Here is a 19,609-nt window from a genome sequence, read left to right on the forward strand (position 1 = left end):
ACACCCTGGCTCTGTACTGTCCATCAGTTATTGTAGTGGGCAGTGTGATTGTATGAAAAGTAGTAAGTGCTTTCATTATTTGAGAATTTTCTTTGCCTTCATTCAGGATACTAATCACCATATTAAGTGAGTAAATATCTGCCAAAAGGAATATATTTGAAGTAAACAGTAAAAGCATCTCTCTTTTTCAGTGTATAATAAAGTTCCTGTTTGTATTGTATGTAAGTTGTCTTTCAAAGTTCCTATATGTCTTTATATGACATAGATCAATTTTGGGGGTTTTCCCCTCGTATTAATATTTATTGTTCCACATTCTTCCTTATCAGGGACATTGCTGCTCGGAACGTTCTGGTGTCCTCAAATGATTGCGTAAAATTAGGAGACTTTGGATTATCCCGATATATGGAAGATAGTACTTACTACAAAGGTAAGAAATCAGAGCGACAAGTAGGAAATACGCTCAGTGATTTTTAGCTCATAAAAAAAGTACATTTTAATGTGCTTGGCTGAGCTTTGACGTAGGTGTGTAGTCAGGTCCATGGAGCAAGGACAGCCTTCTCGGTGAAGGTGCTAGAGCAGTTGGTCATCCCTGGGCAAGAAACAGCCCACAACCTACACTCACTCCCCATTAACTCAGACCCATCATAGACTTAGTTACAAGACCTAGGACTGTAAGACTTTTAGGAAGAAAAATAGAGGCAAATCTTTTGAATCTAGGGCCAGGTGAAGAGTCCTTGGATTTGACACCAAAAACATACATAAAAGGGAAAAAGTAATAATTTGTTCCTCATCAGAAATTAGAACCTTTTGTTCTGCAAAAGACCTGGGCAGATTTATGGAAGGGCCAGTTACAGAGTGGGAGGAGACATCTGCTAACCTCATCCCCAACAAAGACTGTTACCTGGACTATAGAGAGAACGCTTGGAGCTCACAGGTGAGAAGGGAAGGAACACAGGTGGAAAGGGGGCAGGAGCCGTGAGAGAGGCCTGCGCAGGCTACTCGCCTGGCGCAGGGCACGTCGCCCTGGGGAGTGCAGAGCAAGCCACGGAGAGGCGTCGGGCACACCTGGCGGGTGGCCATGGCCACAGTAGTGGGAACATGGAACACTGGCAGACATGGGGAAGCCAAGGCGAGCTACCTGTGAATGGTTTGTGAGGATGTGGAGCGTAAAGTGATACAGCCACTCTGGAAGAGTTTTGCAGATTCTTAAAAGACTAAACATGCACTCTCATATGACCTAGAAACAGACACCAAGTCGTCTTACCCAGGGAAACGAAAACTCACATTTACGCAAAACTGGTGTTTGTGCATTGCAGCTTTGTCTCTAGTTGCTGACAGCTGGGATCAACTCAGATGTCCAACCCCTGACCCTCTACCTGGGAGACACAGCTCACCACCTCCCAGCAGAGGGGTGGGCACCCCGGCTCAGTGAACACAGTTCCCCCCGACCTTCCTACGGAGCTCCAATCTGCTGACTCCAGAGACTTCTATCCTTTAGTTTTGGAGCTGAAATTTAGCTGATGCGATTTTTTTTCTTCAATTTTGCCAATCAGAGTCAGATTGACTTGGTTCTTCAAGTTATTATTAATTTTCATATTCTTAGTACTTGAGCTAAGGAGTGGACTGTTAAGTCTGTTGGCTGTAAGCTTATGGCCACACCCTGCCCTGCTCCCCGCCTCCCCACGTCACCCAAGTGACCAGCATCGAAAGGAAGGGGAAAGCGGTTCTCCCAAAGACCCCATAGTGGAAATCTCAGCTGGCTCTAATTGTGAAGTCCCTAAGCAGATAACAGGGAGGTTTTACTTTCTAAAATTAATCTTCCAGCTTCCAAAGGAAAATTGCCTATTAAATGGATGGCTCCTGAGTCAATCAATTTTCGACGTTTTACCTCAGCTAGTGACGTGTGGATGTTTGGTGAGTATTTGAGAACCTCTGTGGTTAAAATTACAGTTCATATGTTCTACGGAATAAACTTTGCGCTGTCTGGTCAGACTCGGAAGTTGGTCTGCCCTCCCCTACCCGACTCCCCCCATCACATGCCGTCCTCACCCATCTGACATGGGCCTCTTCCTCCCTCACGGGGGTAAGCTCTTTGCTGCCTTCCCTCCTCTCTGCAGCCTTCTGTGTGCCGTTACTTTTACGTGAGTGATGTAAACGGTTGACCTGCCCGTCGGGTTATGTGATGGCCCCCAAATGCAGCGTGTCTGAGACTGACTGCCTTTCACCTCTCTCTGGAGTCTACCCTTCTTCCCAGCGTGTCTCAAGGCTTGAAAGCTTGTCCCTTCACGTCCTGTAGCGCTGCTGCTCCGATGTGCCCCCCGCCAGCTCCGGTGGTCCCTGCCGTCCCCCTCTTGCCCTCTGCATCCCTGCAGAGCCCGCAGGCGTGCGTATGTGTGGCTGACGTTCATCCTGCAGCGCTTCTTACCCCTTCCCACCTGTGTTTTTAAATGACTCACCTCGCCCTACTTTGCAGACACCTCACCCTGACGCCCGGTTCTGACTTCAGGGTCACCTGACTGAACCCGGTTCTGACCTTCAGGGCCACCTGCCATGTCCCCTTCCCACATGTGCAGCAGGTGTGCCACCCCGGCACAGGCCCCCTTTCTCCACTCTCCCTGTGCTTCCTCTGTCAGTCACAGCACTCACACGTCGATCCTGTGCGTAGTCCTGTGTGTGTATTTCCTCTGCTGGATTTCAAACAGCTTCCCAGGAGATGCTCTGTTAAGTTTATGCACCTTCTTTTTCCTGTAAATAAAAACAACTTTATGTTCCTCAAGTATGTGTTCTCATTTTCTCTTCTGCTTCCTTGCTGTTCACTTTCAACAACCATTTAGTGCCTTAACCCATATTAGTTGAAAGAAGAAATTCAGTAAGACAGGAAATGGTGCCCTGCGATTGCAGAAGGGGCTGCAGTCCAGTTGGCTTCAGATCCTGAGATCTCACTGTCTGCGTTGCGACCCCTGGAGCAGGTTGTTTAACCTCTTAAGGGAATTCCGCATTTCAGGCTCTGAGATGCCTCTGTTTCTTCCTTCGTGTTTCTGGAACTGGGGTCTGTGGCAGGCCAGCGGCATCTCACCGTTGGTGTCGTCTGGGTGTCTTGTGTGGTTGCTCGCGTGCTCTTGTGTGGACTGTATTTTGTTCAGAGCAGTGCTACTATCTTGTCTGAATGAGTTTAGAAGAGCTCTTTGGTAAGAGTAAAATAATTCTAAGAGCTAACAAAGGATCCCATTATAATTTAGTTGGCAGCATATTCCCTCCTTTCCTGATAATATAAAATAATAATGCATCTTAAAATCCATAGCATCTTAGATTTCATAAACAGCAGTTTTTAACAAGATGACTGTGGATCACAATAAACTGTGGAAAAATCTGAAAGAGATGGGAATACCAGACCGCCTGACCTGCCTCTTGAGAAGCCTGTATGCAGGTCAGGAAGCAACTGTTAGAACTGGACATGGAACAACAGACTGGTTCCAAATAGGAAAAGGAGTACGTCAAGGCTGTATATTTTCACCCTACTTATTTAACTTCCATGCAGAGTACATCATGAGGAACACTGGGCTGGAAGAAGCACAAGCTGGAATCAAGATTTCCAGGAGAAATATCAATAACCTCAGATATGCAGATGACACCACCCTTATGGCAGAAAGTGAAGAGGAACTCAAAAGCCTCTTGATGAAAGTGAAAGAGGAGAGTGAAAAGGTTGGCTTGAAGTTCAACATTCAGAAAACAAAGATCATGGCATCTGGTCCCATCACTTCATGGGAAATAGATGGGGAAACAGTGGAAACAGTGTCAGACTTTATTTTTTTGGGTTCCAAAATCACTGTGGATTCTGATTGCAGCCACGAAATTAAAAGACGCTTACTCCTTGGAAGGAAAGTTATGACCAACCTAGATAGTATATTAAAAAGCAGAGACATTACTTTGCCAACAAAGGTCCGTCTAGGCTATGGTTTTTTCCAGTGGTCATGTATGGATGTGAGAGCTGGACTGTGAAGAAGGCTGATCGCCGAAGAATTGATGCTTTTGAACTGTGGTGTTGGAGAAGACTCTTGTGAGTCCCTTGGACTTCAAGGAGATCCAACCAGTCCATTCTAAAGGAGATTAATCCTGGGTGTTCATTGGAAGGACTGATGCTAAAGCTGAAACTCCAATACTTTGGCCACCTCATGCGAAGAGTTGACTCACTGATGCTGGGAAGGATTGGGGGTGGGAAGAGAAGGGGACGACAGAGAATGAGGTGGCTGGATGGCATCACTGACTTGATGGACATGAGTTTGCGTGAACTCCGGGAGTTGGTGATGGACAGGGAGGCCTGGTGTGCTGTGATTCATGGGGTCGCGAAGAGTTGGACATGACTGAGCAACTGAACTGAACTGACTGAAGGTTTGAGGATTAAGGATGATATAAATTTCAAGGAAGAGTTCCAGACACACATTGAAGTCTCAAGAAATGACCCCCGGTGTTGTCATTACTAGTGATATTGTCATAATTACTGGTGAGGAAAAAAACAGTAGTAAGGCAGTTTTTGGGGGGAGGCATACAACTCTTCGAAATTGTTGGCTTTTGGCTAATGTCAGATCTAATTCACATTGACATGAAGTTGTGCCTTCCTGTCTGAGGCACACACCAGCTTAGGTGCTGAAGATGCCAAAGGATAGTCACAGCCCCTCTGCCCCTGCCCTGGCACCAGGTGTACTGGGCACACTGGTGGTGGGGCAGATGGGAGCTCCCAGGGTCGAGGGCGGCAGGCAGGGCAAGGAACTCAAAAAGGCACCTGCAAGAAGAGAGCTGTGATGGAGATGATGAGCGGTGTTGAATCTAGAGAGTTCAGCACCAGCAGAAGCTCCAAGGGGCATGTTCTCGGGCACATCTGGATGGCCAGCGCACCAAGTGATGGGGCCTTGAGAGGAATCTGAGTCCTGAACGCGTTAAGACTTGAGCTGCAGGGTTTTCTCTGTCAGGCCTCAGGTCAGCTGCTGTGATCGTGAGCAGACTGGACTAAAGTGGAGGGGAATCTAAAATGCATTCAGCCTCTTTAAAATTGGTTCACTGAGGTATGCTGTGAAATATCACTGTAGCTGGGGGGCGGTGTGTTTTCTAGTGTAGATTTTTTTAAAGAGATAAACCTCTTAGACAAATAATGTTTTTTTGCTTGATAATACTGTTTCATTATTCCCATCCTACTAAACTAGCGTTCCTGTTTCTGTTTGATAGCAGAGCTAACTGAACGCTGCTTTATTTGGCCCATGTGCCAGCTCTGAAGTCACTCCTGAAACGTGGGAACTGCCCTCCTACTAAGTTCACGGCTGTGTTTTTACTCCCTCCCTACAGGTGTGTGTATGTGGGAAATCCTGATGCATGGCGTGAAACCCTTTCAAGGCGTGAAGAACAATGACGTGATCGGGCGCATTGAGAATGGGGAGAGACTGCCCATGCCTCCCAACTGCCCTCCCACCCTCTACAGCCTCATGACCAAGTGCTGGGCATATGACCCCAGCCGGCGGCCCCGCTTCACTGAGCTCAAAGCTCAGCTCAGGTAGGAGTGGGGTGGGGGACCAGGCCGGGGCAGGGGTGGGGGCAGGCCTTGGCCACCTCTCCCTGGCAGATCTTCTTCTCAGTACATCTTGGGCAAGCATGATTACGTTACTGATTTGTGTTTATTACCTCGTTAGTCTTAAGAAGCACGTGTCTTAGAGTCTTCCTAAAGTTGAGAAGGTGATCATATCTCCCTGGCTTGACTGCTCGGCGCTGCTCCCGGGTCCTTCCTGACCTGGTCCCTGCTCAGCTCTCCATCTCTCTGCACGCACTACGCCTTCTGCTCTAGCCGCACCCAGCCCCTGACCACCTGGACCTCCCCGCACTATCTTTCCTTCCATCCGCCCCCACCTTTTGCCTCTGGGGTGCCCCTCTTCAGTCTTCATAGCCCAGCTCAGGCGTCGCCTCTCTAATCCCACCCGCCCCCAAAAGAGACAGGCCCATCCGTGTGGTGCCCTCTTAGAGCTTGTGTTACCGTAGCTCAGACGCCCACCTTGCCCGCTCGGCTGCCTTCTGTGGCCCCTGCTCTGTGCCAGGTGCCGCTAGACCCAAGCCTGCAGCAGCCCCGTCCCTTGGGGGAGCACACGGGTCTCCTCAGTGTGCTGAGTGTCCGGAGGGGCTGCGCAGAGCTGACCGGGCACCGGCGGCCTTCCTCCAGCTTACGCATTCCTGTAGCCCCCGGGCAGAGCTTGGGGTCAGTTAGCTCGTCCGTGCTCAGGAAGCAGTTGTTGAATTAAGTCTAGATTGAGGCTTAATACTTGAATCAGCAGGACACTTTAATATAGTACATAACCCAGCCAGCTAGCACCATGGTTTAATGTGCCAGATCACCTGGCTACTGTTTGGGCTACTCCCTGATCTTAGGCAAGTTTCTTTATTTGCTGTATTTCAGTCTTTTTTCATAAAAATCACTGAATGTCGGGGTGCAGAATCCTGGGCAGCTCCTGTGGCCCGCCCTCACCCCCAGGGCTTGAACCCTGTCTAGCCTGGCTCAGCACAGGCAGCTCAACACAGAAAATGACTCCAGGAGTGAGCAGGGCGTGGGTGCGAGGGTGCAGCGAGCCGTCCGGTCAGCAGCTGCTGTGCTATGTCTCCTCGTTCTCAGCTAGGCTCTGTGGGCCCAAAGGGAGCATGCACAGTCCTGACCCCAGATCTTGAAGTCCGGCGGAGGAGGAGGGGGTCGACGTCCTTGGCTGCACCGTGACTCCCGCAGCGCCCACCACCCGCCCACCTCCGTCCTGCTGCAGGGTCTCTCCATGATGGCCCCTCAGGTCTCTTGAAACAGCTTTCTCCAGTCTGAAAGTCTCCATACAGTTCAGCTATATCCACTGCCACCGCTGGGGCTCACTTTCAAACATGCTTTATTTCATGGTTTTCTCCTACGTGTCTTTGGTTCCTTGTTGACCTTTCCTTGGAGTTTGACAGTTTCTGTCCCTGAATCTCTCCACTTTGATGCCAGGCTCCACGGCGCATCCTTCTCCGTCACTCGCGGTATCAACGGACTTCTCCCCTCATCCCCTCAGCCCCTTCTGGGTTCATTGTCTTAACCCCCTGTGGCTTTGCTTCCAGCTCCATCTGCCATTAGCTTCGGTTCTGCCTTTTCTCGCCCGCCCCAGGCCTGGGCTCCCCGCTGCAGGACACCGTGTATCCTGGAGCACAGCTGCTGCGGCTCCTCCTGCCTGGTTCTTGCCCTCACCTTCTGTGGGTCATGGTGGGGCCTTTGTCTCCACTGGCATCGGGAAGCCGTCAGTAATTCCCCACCTGCCTGCCCGCACCAGCTGACCAGCTAGGGAATCCTCACCTCCATGTCTGCAGACCCGCTCCCCCAACCCAGCACACCTCACCCGTCAGTCTTACCCTAGCTCCCTGCTCAGGACAGTTTTCAGTGGGTTCCTGCCTCCCCCTGTCAGGTAGAGGCTTCCAGAATAGCAGTTTCTTGAGTCTTGGCCAGTGCCCTCCTGCCCTTTCTCACATCTTGGCCACGCTAACCCGCACCTTTGCCTGGAAGGCGCACGCCCGCACCTGCTGAGATGGGCCCTGGCGTCCTCCTCAGCCTCCTCCCTGCTCTGCCCGCAGGCTGCCTGGAGCTCTGGCTGCTTCTGGCCATGCTCGCCCTGCACAGCCCCAGGCGGCCGTGGCCCGGTCCAGTCGGCTGCCCCAACACTGGGCACCACGTGGCTGGGCCAGTGCTGGTCACTGGGCAGGAGGACCAGACACTTTTCCTGCCCTCGAGGAGCTCACAGTCTAGTACGTCTCATCCCCTACTAGACTGAAGCTCCTTGAGGACAGGGATCGTCATACTCACCTTGGTGTCGCCCGACCCCCAGGCCAGGCTCCAGGACCCAGTGAGGACCACACAGCTGCCGAGCCCATGCTCAGCACACAACAGTGCTGACATGGCTGGAGGATGGCGGCGTGAGGGTGGGGTAGCTCCCCAGAGCGTCCCGGGTAAGGGTTTAGGGCTAAGTGCAAGTATTTTATACACATACACGCATGTATAAAAACATCAGGTCCCAGTTTATAGATGTTTTCTTGTGAACAGGTAGCACAGGTCATTGAGTATTAGTTTATCCTGTTTGTTTTGTACTAGTCAGAAATGAAGCTTAACTTTGTATTTGGAACATGTAGAATATGGCTACCAAATAAACCCAATAAAATATAACTTTGTAACATAATAGCTTGCTTGAATAGCTATATGTGACAATGAATCACAAGAAAACAGAATCTTTTAGTGACTTTTCTGAAAGTTTTATTATATGCAAGATTCAAAGAAAATAATAAATTTTGGGTAATACTTATCCCAGGTCACTTAAAAATGTTCCCCAATCCCATTCTCCTTGTCTGCCATAGAGAAACACTGCGGACAGACTCAGGTTCTCATGGGCTCCTCTCCTCTGGGATAGGACCACCACTTGTTTTCACTGTGTCCTAAATTAAGAACAGTGGCTCTCAGAGACTCTTGTTGGTAGAGGGTCCTACTGGGATGGGTCAGCTCTGACCAAAAGGCCGGTCCTCCTTCTGTCCTGGGTCCTTGTTCATAGATGTGCCTTAGTGAGGAGAGTGAGGTCCATCTCTCAGCAGCCTGTTGGCAAGTGTAAAAAATCCCTCCATAGGAAATTTCTCATAGTGTGTGCCCTAGCATTTCGTACTGTGTTCCTGACAAGTTATAAGAGTGCACTGAATATTCTTTGAAGGAATCATTTAGTCCCTTTCTGGTTCAGTTCATCGTGTGGCAGATACTGTGCCAAGGAGACCACATAAACCACGGGTGTATTTTCCCCTTTGGAGGTTATGTTCAATGTTAGCGTTGCTGGGCAGCGCTCTGTGTGACTAAGATAGCTGTGCTTCCTTATAGGAAGAGATTGTCAGCTTTATCTCAGGAAAACATTTAACATGCAGCTTCTTAAATCCCTTTTAGACAAATAAATGCAATAAATAAAGTTATCCATTTAAATTTTGTACCTTAATTTTTGTTATTTAAAAAAAATTTTGTTGACATGCAAAGATGCGAACTTACAGACCCAAGAAGTAAACTCATTGAATTTTCATAAATTGGGCACAGTAACCAGAACAAGAAAACAGCATTGCCTGCACCCCAGAAACCTGCTAGAGACCTCTTTCCAATTAGCGCTCCCCCTCCAAGGGCAGCTGCTCTGCATAGGTTGGTTCTGCCTGTTTTCAAGCTTTATGTAAATGCTGCCATTCAGTGTGTACTCTTGTTGATGACTCACTTTTGCACAAGGCTTAGTTTGAGGTCGATGGTTATCCAGCTGGCTGTGCCTCATCCCCGCTGCTGTTTGTGCTCCGTTTATGGCTCCACCGTGGTTTCTCTCTTCTACTACTTCGCACCTTGGGGCTCTGAGACACAGACAGCATCAGGACTGCTGCTGTGTGGACATACCAGACGTGTCTTTGGGGAGCACATGTGCACAAATGCCTGGTGGGTGCATGTTCGTGCATCCGCGTGTGTGCAGGCTGTAGCTTTATGTACCGACAACGCCGGTTTTTCTAAGTGGATGCACCCGTGCAGCATCCCCGGCAGTGATGAAAGCTCCTGTTGCTCCATCCATGTTTTTTTTAAACCTTTGGGAATTGATCCTTGTTTCTAAGTGTGTCGTTTTCACGTGTGAAGGGTAGGCTAAACAAACAAACATAAGTGGCATGTAAACAACTTATCTGATCTTTTCGATCCTAAAGCACACTGACCTAGAAGTGTCTGCCTGGAAGGCCCCCCAGTCCCTGGGCGCTTCAGGAAGCCCCTAAACCGACACTGTGCTCACCGGGAGCAGGTCTCCATCCTCTGCAGTCACCCGTAGAAATCACAGCGTTGAAAACCAGCGTGGACTGAGTGCCATGAACTCTCACACAGTACTTCATCTGAACCCTCATGATCCTTGGAGGTGTAGGTGATGTTGTCATCATCACTTTACAAGTGGGGAAATGGAAACAGGCCAGGTGGCTGACCGACCATGGGTCATGACCTGGGATTCAAGGCAAGTCCACCTGACTCCGGGCACAGGCTGTTGCGCTCTGTGCTTTGATCTGAGACCCGGCTAAAGTCAGTCAGCTCCCTGGCTATGATTATGACTGGTGGACAAACTTTTAACACTGTTTAGTTTAAAAGGAAAAAGAAGAAAGAAAAACACTGTTACATGGAATTCCTGCAGCTGATTTTCTTATATTTGCTTGAGTGTCAGACAGAGAAAGTCCCCCAGAACAAAGGCAGCATCTCTGGCTTAGGCACAGGGGCCCCCACTCAGGGACTCTGAAGGGTGGCATAGTTTCCATGGGTTATCACTGTTGTGCTGTTCCATCTTGCATGTGCTACATTTGGCCGCTGTGGCCCTCTGTAATCCCAGAGTCCGTGGGAGCAGGTTTGTCGGTTTTCCGTGAGGGTGCGTCTCTCCAGGGGCACTTGTGGCATATAGCGGCCGGCCACCCAGTGTGCATTAGCCGGAGCCCGTGCTTGCCTGCTGCGTCCTCATCCTGTGTCCGTAATACATAGCCTTGTCTGCAGCTTGGATCTGGGAGGAGTCCTGGATGTTGTGTGCTGGTTGTTATAACTTTATATTGTCGTGTTTGCTTCTTAACTTTATCATACAAAACTGGCCTTCGAGAAATCTATTTGACCTGGAGGAGGGCATGGCAACCCACTCCAGTATTCTTGCCTAGAGAATCCCCATGGACAGAGGAGCCTGGGGGGCTATAGTCCATAGGGTCACAAAGAGTCAGACATGACTGAAGCAACTGAGCACACACGCATGACCTTAGACTCCCTGGAAGAGTGGAATCACGAGTCCTGCCTATACTCCAGGACTAAATAAATAAAATGCGTTTAGTTTTCATGCTTGTGGTGGGCACACATACTTGGTAAGTAAGAGTAAAAACAAAGCTTCGTCTGAAGATCCACAGGGAACCTGGTAGTCTTGGGCACAGAAAATGATAAGTTGCTGTTTTTAAAAAAGCTAATTATTCACGTTTAAAAGTGGTAGCTATTACTGTACAGATACCAAAACGCAAGTCACATCTTTTTGACATTTTGTAGATGTCTATGGATGTCTTCTACAGGTGTGTGTTTTTTTTTAATCCTTTCTGATTCTTCATTTATCCTAAAATGGGAACTCTAGATTAAAAATTCTAGGTTTGACTAATGAGATTACTTGTGCTTCTTCACTGTATTTTTCAGGTGGTTTTGTATCTGCTCCCAAAATTCCTCTCAAAGGTGGTGTCTGAATTCCCCCTTAGTCATCATATTGGCATCTTCCTTCTCATTGCCATCTTGCTGGTCTCGATCTTATCTAGAAGAGTAGCCTGTTTTTCAATTATTCCTGTATTTACAGTGTAAAATGTTTGGGGCCTTAGCCTTCCCAGTAATAAAAAATAAATAGTAAATATAAATTTAATAGGAACTTAATGTACAATTTAAATTGTTTTCCATGAAAAATTACATCATACCTGTTCCTTCCCTGTGGGGACTCCACACCCTGATGTTCAGACCTTTACAGGTGCGGCTCTGCTTTACCTTCAGCTCCTCAGCTTGGTTTTGCATGAAGTAAACAAATTTCTGGGGAGATTTAAAGTTAAATTTCATAAAAGTTGACCCTTTGTACTTACGTGGCTTCACAGACCATTTACCTTGCTGATCTCACAGTAGTTCTCAAGGATGAGATACTGTTGCCCTTTTCACTCAAGGCTCAAAACACCCTGTGACTTGCCCGGATCGTGCAGCCAATGCAGGGTGGGTGCAAGACCCCAGCCCTCTTCTCCCCAGTCCAGGACCAATATCCTGGTCTCTATCCCGGGGTGCCCCCGTCCCCACTGGGGGGGTCGCTGGCTGCCCTGCCCCTGCACTCGTCCTCACTCTGTTGGCCTCCCCACCTTGTCTTGTTTGTAAGAGAACTTTGGATGAAGCTCCCCCTGCAGCTGGAATCCACACGTTTACCAGTTACCATCCAAAGGCCACCCCCGGCACCCACAGCGAAATCCTCACACTCGCCGGGCAGCTGGCATCACTTCTCCCTTCACCCCTGTTTCTGGCACAGATTTCCTCCTCTCTCTGTTCCTAATTCCCTTTTCCCAAATGTCGTCTTCAGGGTTATCCCTGAAAACGTGGAGAAAGAGTGGAGCAGACATGGACATCTGCCCTCCCGTCTGGACAGTGGACGACCGGTGGCTGCAGGTTAAGGGGGCGGGCAGGTGAGGTGGGTGCGGGGGCTCCGGGACCGATGGGAGCAGCACTGGCTGCTCCGTGTGGTCCCCGGTCCCAGGGCACCTCAACTAGACTGGAGGACGCAGCAGCCCCTTGGGCACCCAGTCTGTTCTCGGTGAAGGGGGCTGGTGCTGCGAAGCCACACGGGCTTACCTTCTGCACCTCTTCCTCTCGTTTAACCTCCCAAAACTTGCAATTTAGAAATGCCGTTTGTGTCATACTTTAGTGATTGCTGTAAGTAGTAGCTGTACATCTTTACCTTTTCACCGTCCTGTTGCTCAGTCGCTCAGTCGTGTCCAACTCTTTGCGACCCCATGGGCTGCAGCACGCTGGGTCTCCCTGCCCTTCGCCATCTCCTGGAGCTTGCTCAGACTCTTGTCCGTCGAGTTGGTGATGCTATCTACTTAGACTTAATCTTTGTATTTCACTTAAAATTACCGCCTCAACCCTTTCTGCTCTAGGTGTCATATATATTCATCTATGTTAGTAATCTTATAAGATTCCGCTTTGTGTTTTAGATAGCACTTTAAGGAAAGTAAGGGGGAAGTCTTATATTTAACCCCAAACAGTGCTCTTTGTTCTTTCCTAAAGGCCTTTCTTGAATTATCTATCGAAGAGCTTCTTTAACATTTCTTGTGGTGTGGACCTGTTGATTAGTTTGGGGGGGTGTTGTTTTTTTTTTAATCTGAAAATGAATTGAGCTTCATTTCAACTGTATACAGAACTCTGAACTGATGGCATTTTTCCTTTTTTTTTTCCTTTCAGCACCTTAAAACTTTCTTTCACTATCTTCCATGGAGAAGTCACTGGCCTTTCAAACTATTCTTCATCTTATGTCATGTGTCATTTTTTTCTGGCTGCTTCCATAATCTGTTCTTTATCTTTGGTTTTCAGCAGTTTATAACTAGGATGTGCTTGGGTGTGGTTTATTCACTGTATTTGGGCTTCACTGAACGTCTTGAGTCTGTAAATGTGTCATTTCTTCAGCTATTTTTTTCCGCTCCATTTTCTCTCTACTTTTAAAACTCTCGTTCTGTGTATGTTAAGTTTTTTGATAATGTCCTTCAACAGAGTCCAGAGACTCTGTTCCTTCTCTCTTTTCCCCCAGTCTTTTTTCTCTTAAGTCCCTCAGACCAGATAAGTTTTGTTGATATATTTATTCTTAGTCTCCCTGACTCTCCTCTCATCTCCATCCCACTGATCATCTGGTCCCATGGAGATTTTATTTCAGATATTCTGGTTTTCGTTATGGAATTCTCATTTGACTCTTTTTTATAGTTTCTATTTCTCTGTTGACATTTCCTGTCTTTTCATTAACCATGAACGAATTTTCCTCTATGTCCTTGAAAATAACAGCTCTTTGAAGTCCTTGCTTGCTAATTCCAATTTCTGAGTCACCATTGGAGTCAGCGTCCTTTAGATTTCTTTTCCTCTTGAGACTGGATTACATTTTAGTGTTTGTATGTCAAGTGGTTTTAGATTATGCCCTGGACTTGTGGCTGATAAGTTGTGGCAACTCTGGATTCAGTGTCATTCTTCTGAAGACTGGTTGGTTGGTTGACTTAGCAGGAAGCTAACTAGGCAGGTCTCAATTGCAAGCTCTCTCCGTTCTGTGAGCTCCAGTCTCAATTCAGCTGAGTTCAGTCTCAGCTGGGCCACCTGGAGCCTGCCCTATATGCGCATGGTACAGGGGTCAGCAAGTGATTCGGGCAGAATTTATACTCAGAATTTGAAGTACCTCCTCCCTGGCTCTCTTCTTCCTGGCATTTCCCCCCTCATATTCCACCAGCTGTGGTGACCCAAACTCATTCTTCAAACCAACGGGATGGCAGCCAGCTTTTTGGCCAGTGGCCATTAAAGTGGGGCCTCGCCCACTGCCATTCTTTCCTCCTAGGGTCCCTCGCCCCGGAGCCTGATGCTCAGTGCTGTCTCAGGCCCTGGTTGTTGGCTAGGTTGTCTCTTCTGTCCTAGTCTCTGCAAGAGGAGGGGTCACATAGGAGCTTCTCCAACTTGCCCAAAATGGCCCAAAACCATTTTCAAGTCAGATTTTAGTAGAAATAACTTTTAAGAATAATTTTGAGATGTGTGACACTGTAGCCAAGCAGAAGCGCCTAACTTCCTGAAGTTTGAGACACATAGTAAGTAGAGAGAAATGCAGATTTTGTGTTCGTGAAACGAGATGCTGGGTCTGCTGCGTGTGTTTATCAGAGAAGGAGGGGAGAACCCCGTGCTGCCGCAACGAGGTTCCTGCAGCTGCAGAGACACCATCCCACCATCCCAGCCTTGTCTCAGGCCTCCAGACTTGTTTTCTGCAAAGATCCCCCAGCGGGGGTGGGGGGGAGTGCTTGTTGAAAGGTCAGTTCCATTCCTTTGTGGTGAGGCAGTGTTGGGTAATTATAAGAGATCATGTTTCAAAACTGGTATTCCCATGAACTTGCTAAAACAAGCCATTTCCCTCTTGGCTTTTTTTTTTTTCTTCATCCAGTTGCTTGCTGCTCTTTCTCTGGGTGTTTTCCAGATTAGCCTAACTAGCTATGAATCCAGACTGATTTTCTATCCAAAACAAATTTTGTGATGTCATCAGAAAATCATTATGTTTAGGTGATCAGAGTCCAATCTTTTTTCTTTTTTAAGTTATTTAAGCATAGAAGAAATGTGGTTTCAAAGGAAAGAATAACAGTATAATCACTATCAGGAAAAACACTGCAGAAATGAAATAGGTTAAAAAAACCCAAGGCATGTAAAAGTAAAGAACTAGACAGCATTTGCTGAAATGTCCTACTGGTTTCCTTCCCCTCCTTTATTTCTCCGTCCTGACAGTGAATGGGACGGGCAGTGTCATTGTTCTTTATGCACAGGGACACAAGTTGAGATGGCCCGGCTGCCTGTGGTTACCCTTCTCCCAGCCTTGTCCCTTCTGCTGGGACAGTGGGAGCAGCTGGTCACCCCTCAGGACCAGTGGCCCCATCCACTTGAAAGCTTGTGCTGGAGATTTGCTTTAGTATCTCCGCTTCGTGATGGAAACGAAGAAGCTGTCAGACCTCTTTCTTGCTCTCCATGAAAATACCTTAGACGTGAAGTCACATCCTGGGACACCTCTCCACAGCAGCTTGCGGAGCCTGGGAGGCCAGGTTCACAGGGCTGCTGCCACTGGAGTCAGAGCGTGCTTTCACATGTTCACGTCCTTTTACTCTGAGCCGATGACTTGTTTTTTTTCCTAAAGTGAGGAAAGTAAAAACAAAACTCACATTAAATAGTTTTTTCCCCCTCTTCCCAATTCTTTTCCTAGATAGGGCTCATGGATAAAACAAAGAATGATTACCACATGCTCTGCTACTGCTACTGCTGCTAAGTCACTTCAGTCGTGTCCGACTCTGTGTGACCCCGTAGACGGCAGCCCACCAGGCTCCCCCATCCCTGGGATTCTCCAGGCAAGAACACTGGAGTGGGTTGCCATTTCCTTCTCCAACCACATGCTCTAATGTTTGTTAAATGAGAAGTCTTACTATCTTCTACTGCTTTATCTCTCGGTGGGTTTGAGACTTAGAAACCACTGTCCCAGGAAGAAGCATGCAGGCTCATTGCCAGTTCACATTAGGCAGCTAAAAGCTCTCAAATGGAATGTATTGCTACTAAAAATATTTGTAGTTTGGGAAAGTATGTTTAAATTTGACCTTCTTGACACTCTGCGCATTCCAGTTTTTTTGCTCTGGGTTCCACAGCGACTGTAAAGAGAAAAGCTCAGAAATGTCTCCATGGGCACTGTTACTCCATCTATGGAAGAGTCCTCCCCTTGTAAAACCAAATTATGAGTTATTTATATTCTGAGCTGCTCTAAGCAACAAATTACTTTTTCTCAGAAACATTTTGACATGTTGTCTTGGGTATGAGGCTGAAGGAGCGCACTGCTTGGTTGCCCCTGTGTTCGTGTCCAGTGTAGCAGTGATGAAGCGTTGAGAAGGAGGTTCAGAAGGGGGTCAGAAAAGAGGGGGACCATGAGTGTGGGTGCAAGGCTTGGGGGGGCCCGAGGGGTCTCCCAATGGCAAGGGCCTCCCGTGATCCATTTGGAGGTATTTGTGGGGGGCAGTCATCTTCAGGTCAGGGTGACCCAGTTCAGAAGACAGGCCATGTGAGTTAAAGTGCCTTCATGGGGGCTGTTTGAAGTAGAGTTCCCATTGCCTTTAAGAATAGGTCACACGTGGCCTTCTCACAGCTTGCCTGTATTTTAACAATTTGAGGAAGTTAAAAATAAGGACAGTTTGGTTTGCTTTTGTTTTTTGTTTGTTTTTATTTTGGGGACTTTTCAGTTGTTTAAAACTACAGAAACTTTGGAAATTATGATTTGGAGTCTGTTACTTATTTTGAGGGTCAGGTGATTGAGAGCAGGGTGCTCGCGATCGGAGATGACCCCTCTCTCAGGCCGGTGGACCCCTGCTCCCGTTGGCCTGCCTGTATCCCCTGTGAGGCATGGGCCTGAGGCGCGCCGTCTTCCTCGGCCGCCCGTGCTGGCTTCAGTGCCCACCGTCCCATCGTCACTGCAGCAGTGTGACCCGGGGCCCGTGCTCATACTGGTCGTGTGGGAGCGGGCAGTGCTTAGTGCAGCAGGGGCCACAGCCTCTCAGGCAGGCATACACGGCGCATTTTGACCCGTGAATCATAGTATCTGAGCCAGGTCCCCACGGTGCTGGCTCTCAGGCCCAGCGGCCTCGGGGGTGCCACCTTCCTGCCCTGTCGTTTAAAAGTTTTGTGTTGTTTTCTCAGCCACGGTCGTCTATGTGGAGTAGGAAGGAAACCGAAATCATATTTTGAAGAGGGGATGGGCTTTTTTGACTAAATTTCACGTTTCTCTAAGTGCTGATGTGGTCATTGAGGAAAACATTCCCTTCCCTTTAAAAAAAAAAAAGCCTCCCATGTGTAGTGAGGGCTTGCTGACTCAGGGCAGTCGTGAGATGGATTGTACATCTTCTCCTGCTGTAGCTGCGTGAGAAGCAGCCTGCCCTCGCCTCCGGCAGCCCGAGCGTCTTCTACAAAACAGGCGAGTGGTTCTCAGATTAGAAGGGGAGACTCTGTGGCAGTTGACCTCACTCTCTCACGGACGCCTCCCTGGGAGGCTGGGGCTGAAGCAGCCTCCGTATGCAGTTGCGGGGCGGCGGGTGGGGGCTGCTGTCTGTGCCCAGCGGACCGAGGTCCCTACCGGCCAGGTGGGGGAGGGGCCTGGCGCCTGGGGCCTGAGCCCTGAGCTGCCTGGCGGGTGAGCAGCCACGAGACCTGGTGCTGCAGGAATTTCAGAAGAGATTTCTTTCTTCCTGATGAGACGAAGTCCTGGTTAAAGTGAAAGCTGGCAGGAAGGTCATCCGGGCTGTTTGGGGCGTGTCTCCTACAGCACTGATGTGGTGCCTCTGTGGGGCTTGCTCAGGGAAACGGTCCCACTGAAGGGAGCCGGGTGTCCAGACCGTCCGTCCTGGCTCCGCTCTGGTTTTTCAGCTTCTTCCTTCCCAGCCAGCTGTCCTTCCTTACCTGGGCCGTGACTGTAAGCGGACCTGCCCTTTGCATCCCAACTTCTCTGGAGTCCTTCTGGGAAGCTGGAAACCTGATCCCCTCTCCCCTTCTCATTGGGGCTCCTGGTGGCAGGGCGGGTCCCGAGTGTTCCAGCTCCTGGCAGCAGCTCCTCACACCCTGTGTTGTCTCCCCAGCACAATCCTGGAGGAAGAGAAGGTCCAGCAAGAAGAGCGCATGAGGATGGAGTCCAGAAGGCAGGTCACCGCGTCCTGGGACTCCGGAGGGTCCGACGAAGCGCCGCCCAAGGTAGCAGAGGCCCCCACCCCAACTTGGCATTCCTCCTGCTGCCTCTTGAGGGTTTGCTGTGGGCAGCTGCGTGCTCTGTGTGGAGAAACCCACACGGCAGGTTGTTCTCAGAGTCGGCGCTGCAGCTGTGGTTTCTCACTTGCTTCTCTGCCCACCAGCCTCCTGCGCACTCGGTTCCCCAATCTGTGCCGCGGCCGCCAGCTGTGTGAAGCCGCGGATGATTGGATTAGATGTGACCTCCCACTCCCTGACCGCCCGCCCCCATCGTCAGGCTCTCTCTTTGCAGAAGCTGGGGGCTAAGCCATAAACGCTTTCTAGTTTGCTTTGTTTTGAGAGGAGTCTGCTTCCACCTGACCCTGTCCCTTGGGGTTTGGTTTTCTTCTACTGAGAACCTGGAGCACATTTTCTGCCCTTTTCTGGCCTGTGGCCAGCGGCTGGGTTGTCTGTGGAGCAGGCAGCGCGTTGCATCCGCTTGTTGAGGTCAGTTGGCAGCATCCCGGCCCTGTCCTCTGTGCTCCCGGCCTGCAGCCGGTGGCCAGGCCTCCGCGCTGCACAGCCGTGCTGGGGCCGGGAGGCCCTTGATCGCTCCTTTCAGGTCAGGATTCTTTGTCCTCCTTTTGCCGTGGACAGGATGGTGTTTTCACACACCAGCTCGCTTGCAGAGAATAATCCATTTCAAATCGTTTTCTGTACGGTATACATAAAAGGCTCTTTTGCAGTTAATGGCTAATTGCTATTTGACATTTGATGACCTAAAAATATATTAAAAGAACTCTGACAGTTCATTCCCTTTTTGAAAAGTGTTCAGAAATCTGTTTTAACACAAAGTGCTATTAAATATTGTACCCATTTTTTTTCTTGGTCATTATTTTAAGCTGTGTAACAGAAAGTATTGTTACACATTTAGAGTGAATACACATTATTGACCAAGTTCTTTAGAACTTTAGAGGTGAAGGGTTCTGTAGTCTGGCTTCCTCCGCCAATGGGATAACTGAGGCTCAGGGAAGGAGGGCCACGTGCTTTGTTCTGAGGCATCACTGTGAGCCAGTTAGTGACAAGACCAGAACATTTCTCTGTCTCCCCTCATTTAGCAACAACAGAATCCCTGGGTACCCACCAGAAAGCTGTGAACCCCAGCTCCTGCGCCTCCACAGGCCTCCTGCCTGTGTACAGGTTTGCCTGTTTTCTCAGCCACAGCTGTGGAATGGTTTGGCACTGGAGAGCCTCGGAGTTCGTGTCTCAGGCCCGGAAATCAAGTGCAGCTGCTCACAAGTGGCTCGGATGGCCGGGCAGCCCCCTGCGCGGCCCCGGCCCACTCTCCTTGTCTGTGCAGTGGGGGCGCTGGCGTCCCTGCCGGATTGTGTGCCCACAGGAGGCATGAGGAGCTCTGCCTGGTTGGCAGTGGGCACGAATGACACAGCAGTCCCCCAAAATGCGCGGAAGTGAAGAACTGTTTCCATCTGAACGTGATTTTGTGTCTCAGTCTCTGTGATTTTTAATAATTTTCATGTGACTGAGTTTTGAAAGCTCTGCTATCAAATAAGTTCATGGGCA

General features: G+C 49.2%; 1 protein-coding gene across 30 annotated transcripts in view; it reads left to right on the forward strand.

Annotated features, from left to right (window-relative positions):
- Positions 1 to 19,609, forward strand: part of PTK2 (protein tyrosine kinase 2) — a 198,530-nt gene that overhangs the window by 156,427 nt on the left and 22,494 nt on the right. For all 30 annotated transcript variants that reach the window (XM_055431796.2, XM_088844838.1, XM_088844834.1 and 27 more), the window contains 4 exons: positions 327 to 427; positions 1,825 to 1,914; positions 5,338 to 5,542; positions 17,944 to 18,055. In XM_055431796.2, the coding sequence (XP_055287771.1) occupies positions 327 to 427; positions 1,825 to 1,914; positions 5,338 to 5,542; positions 17,944 to 18,055 (508 nt within the window). The remainder of the gene's footprint in view (positions 1 to 326; positions 428 to 1,824; positions 1,915 to 5,337; positions 5,543 to 17,943; positions 18,056 to 19,609) is intronic.

The sequence above is a fragment of the Moschus berezovskii genome, chromosome 16 (assembly GCF_049115385.1).
Source record: "Moschus berezovskii isolate FMDL1 chromosome 16, NW_MosBer_1.0, whole genome shotgun sequence".
NCBI classification, from domain to species: Eukaryota; Metazoa; Chordata; class Mammalia; order Artiodactyla; family Moschidae; genus Moschus; species Moschus berezovskii.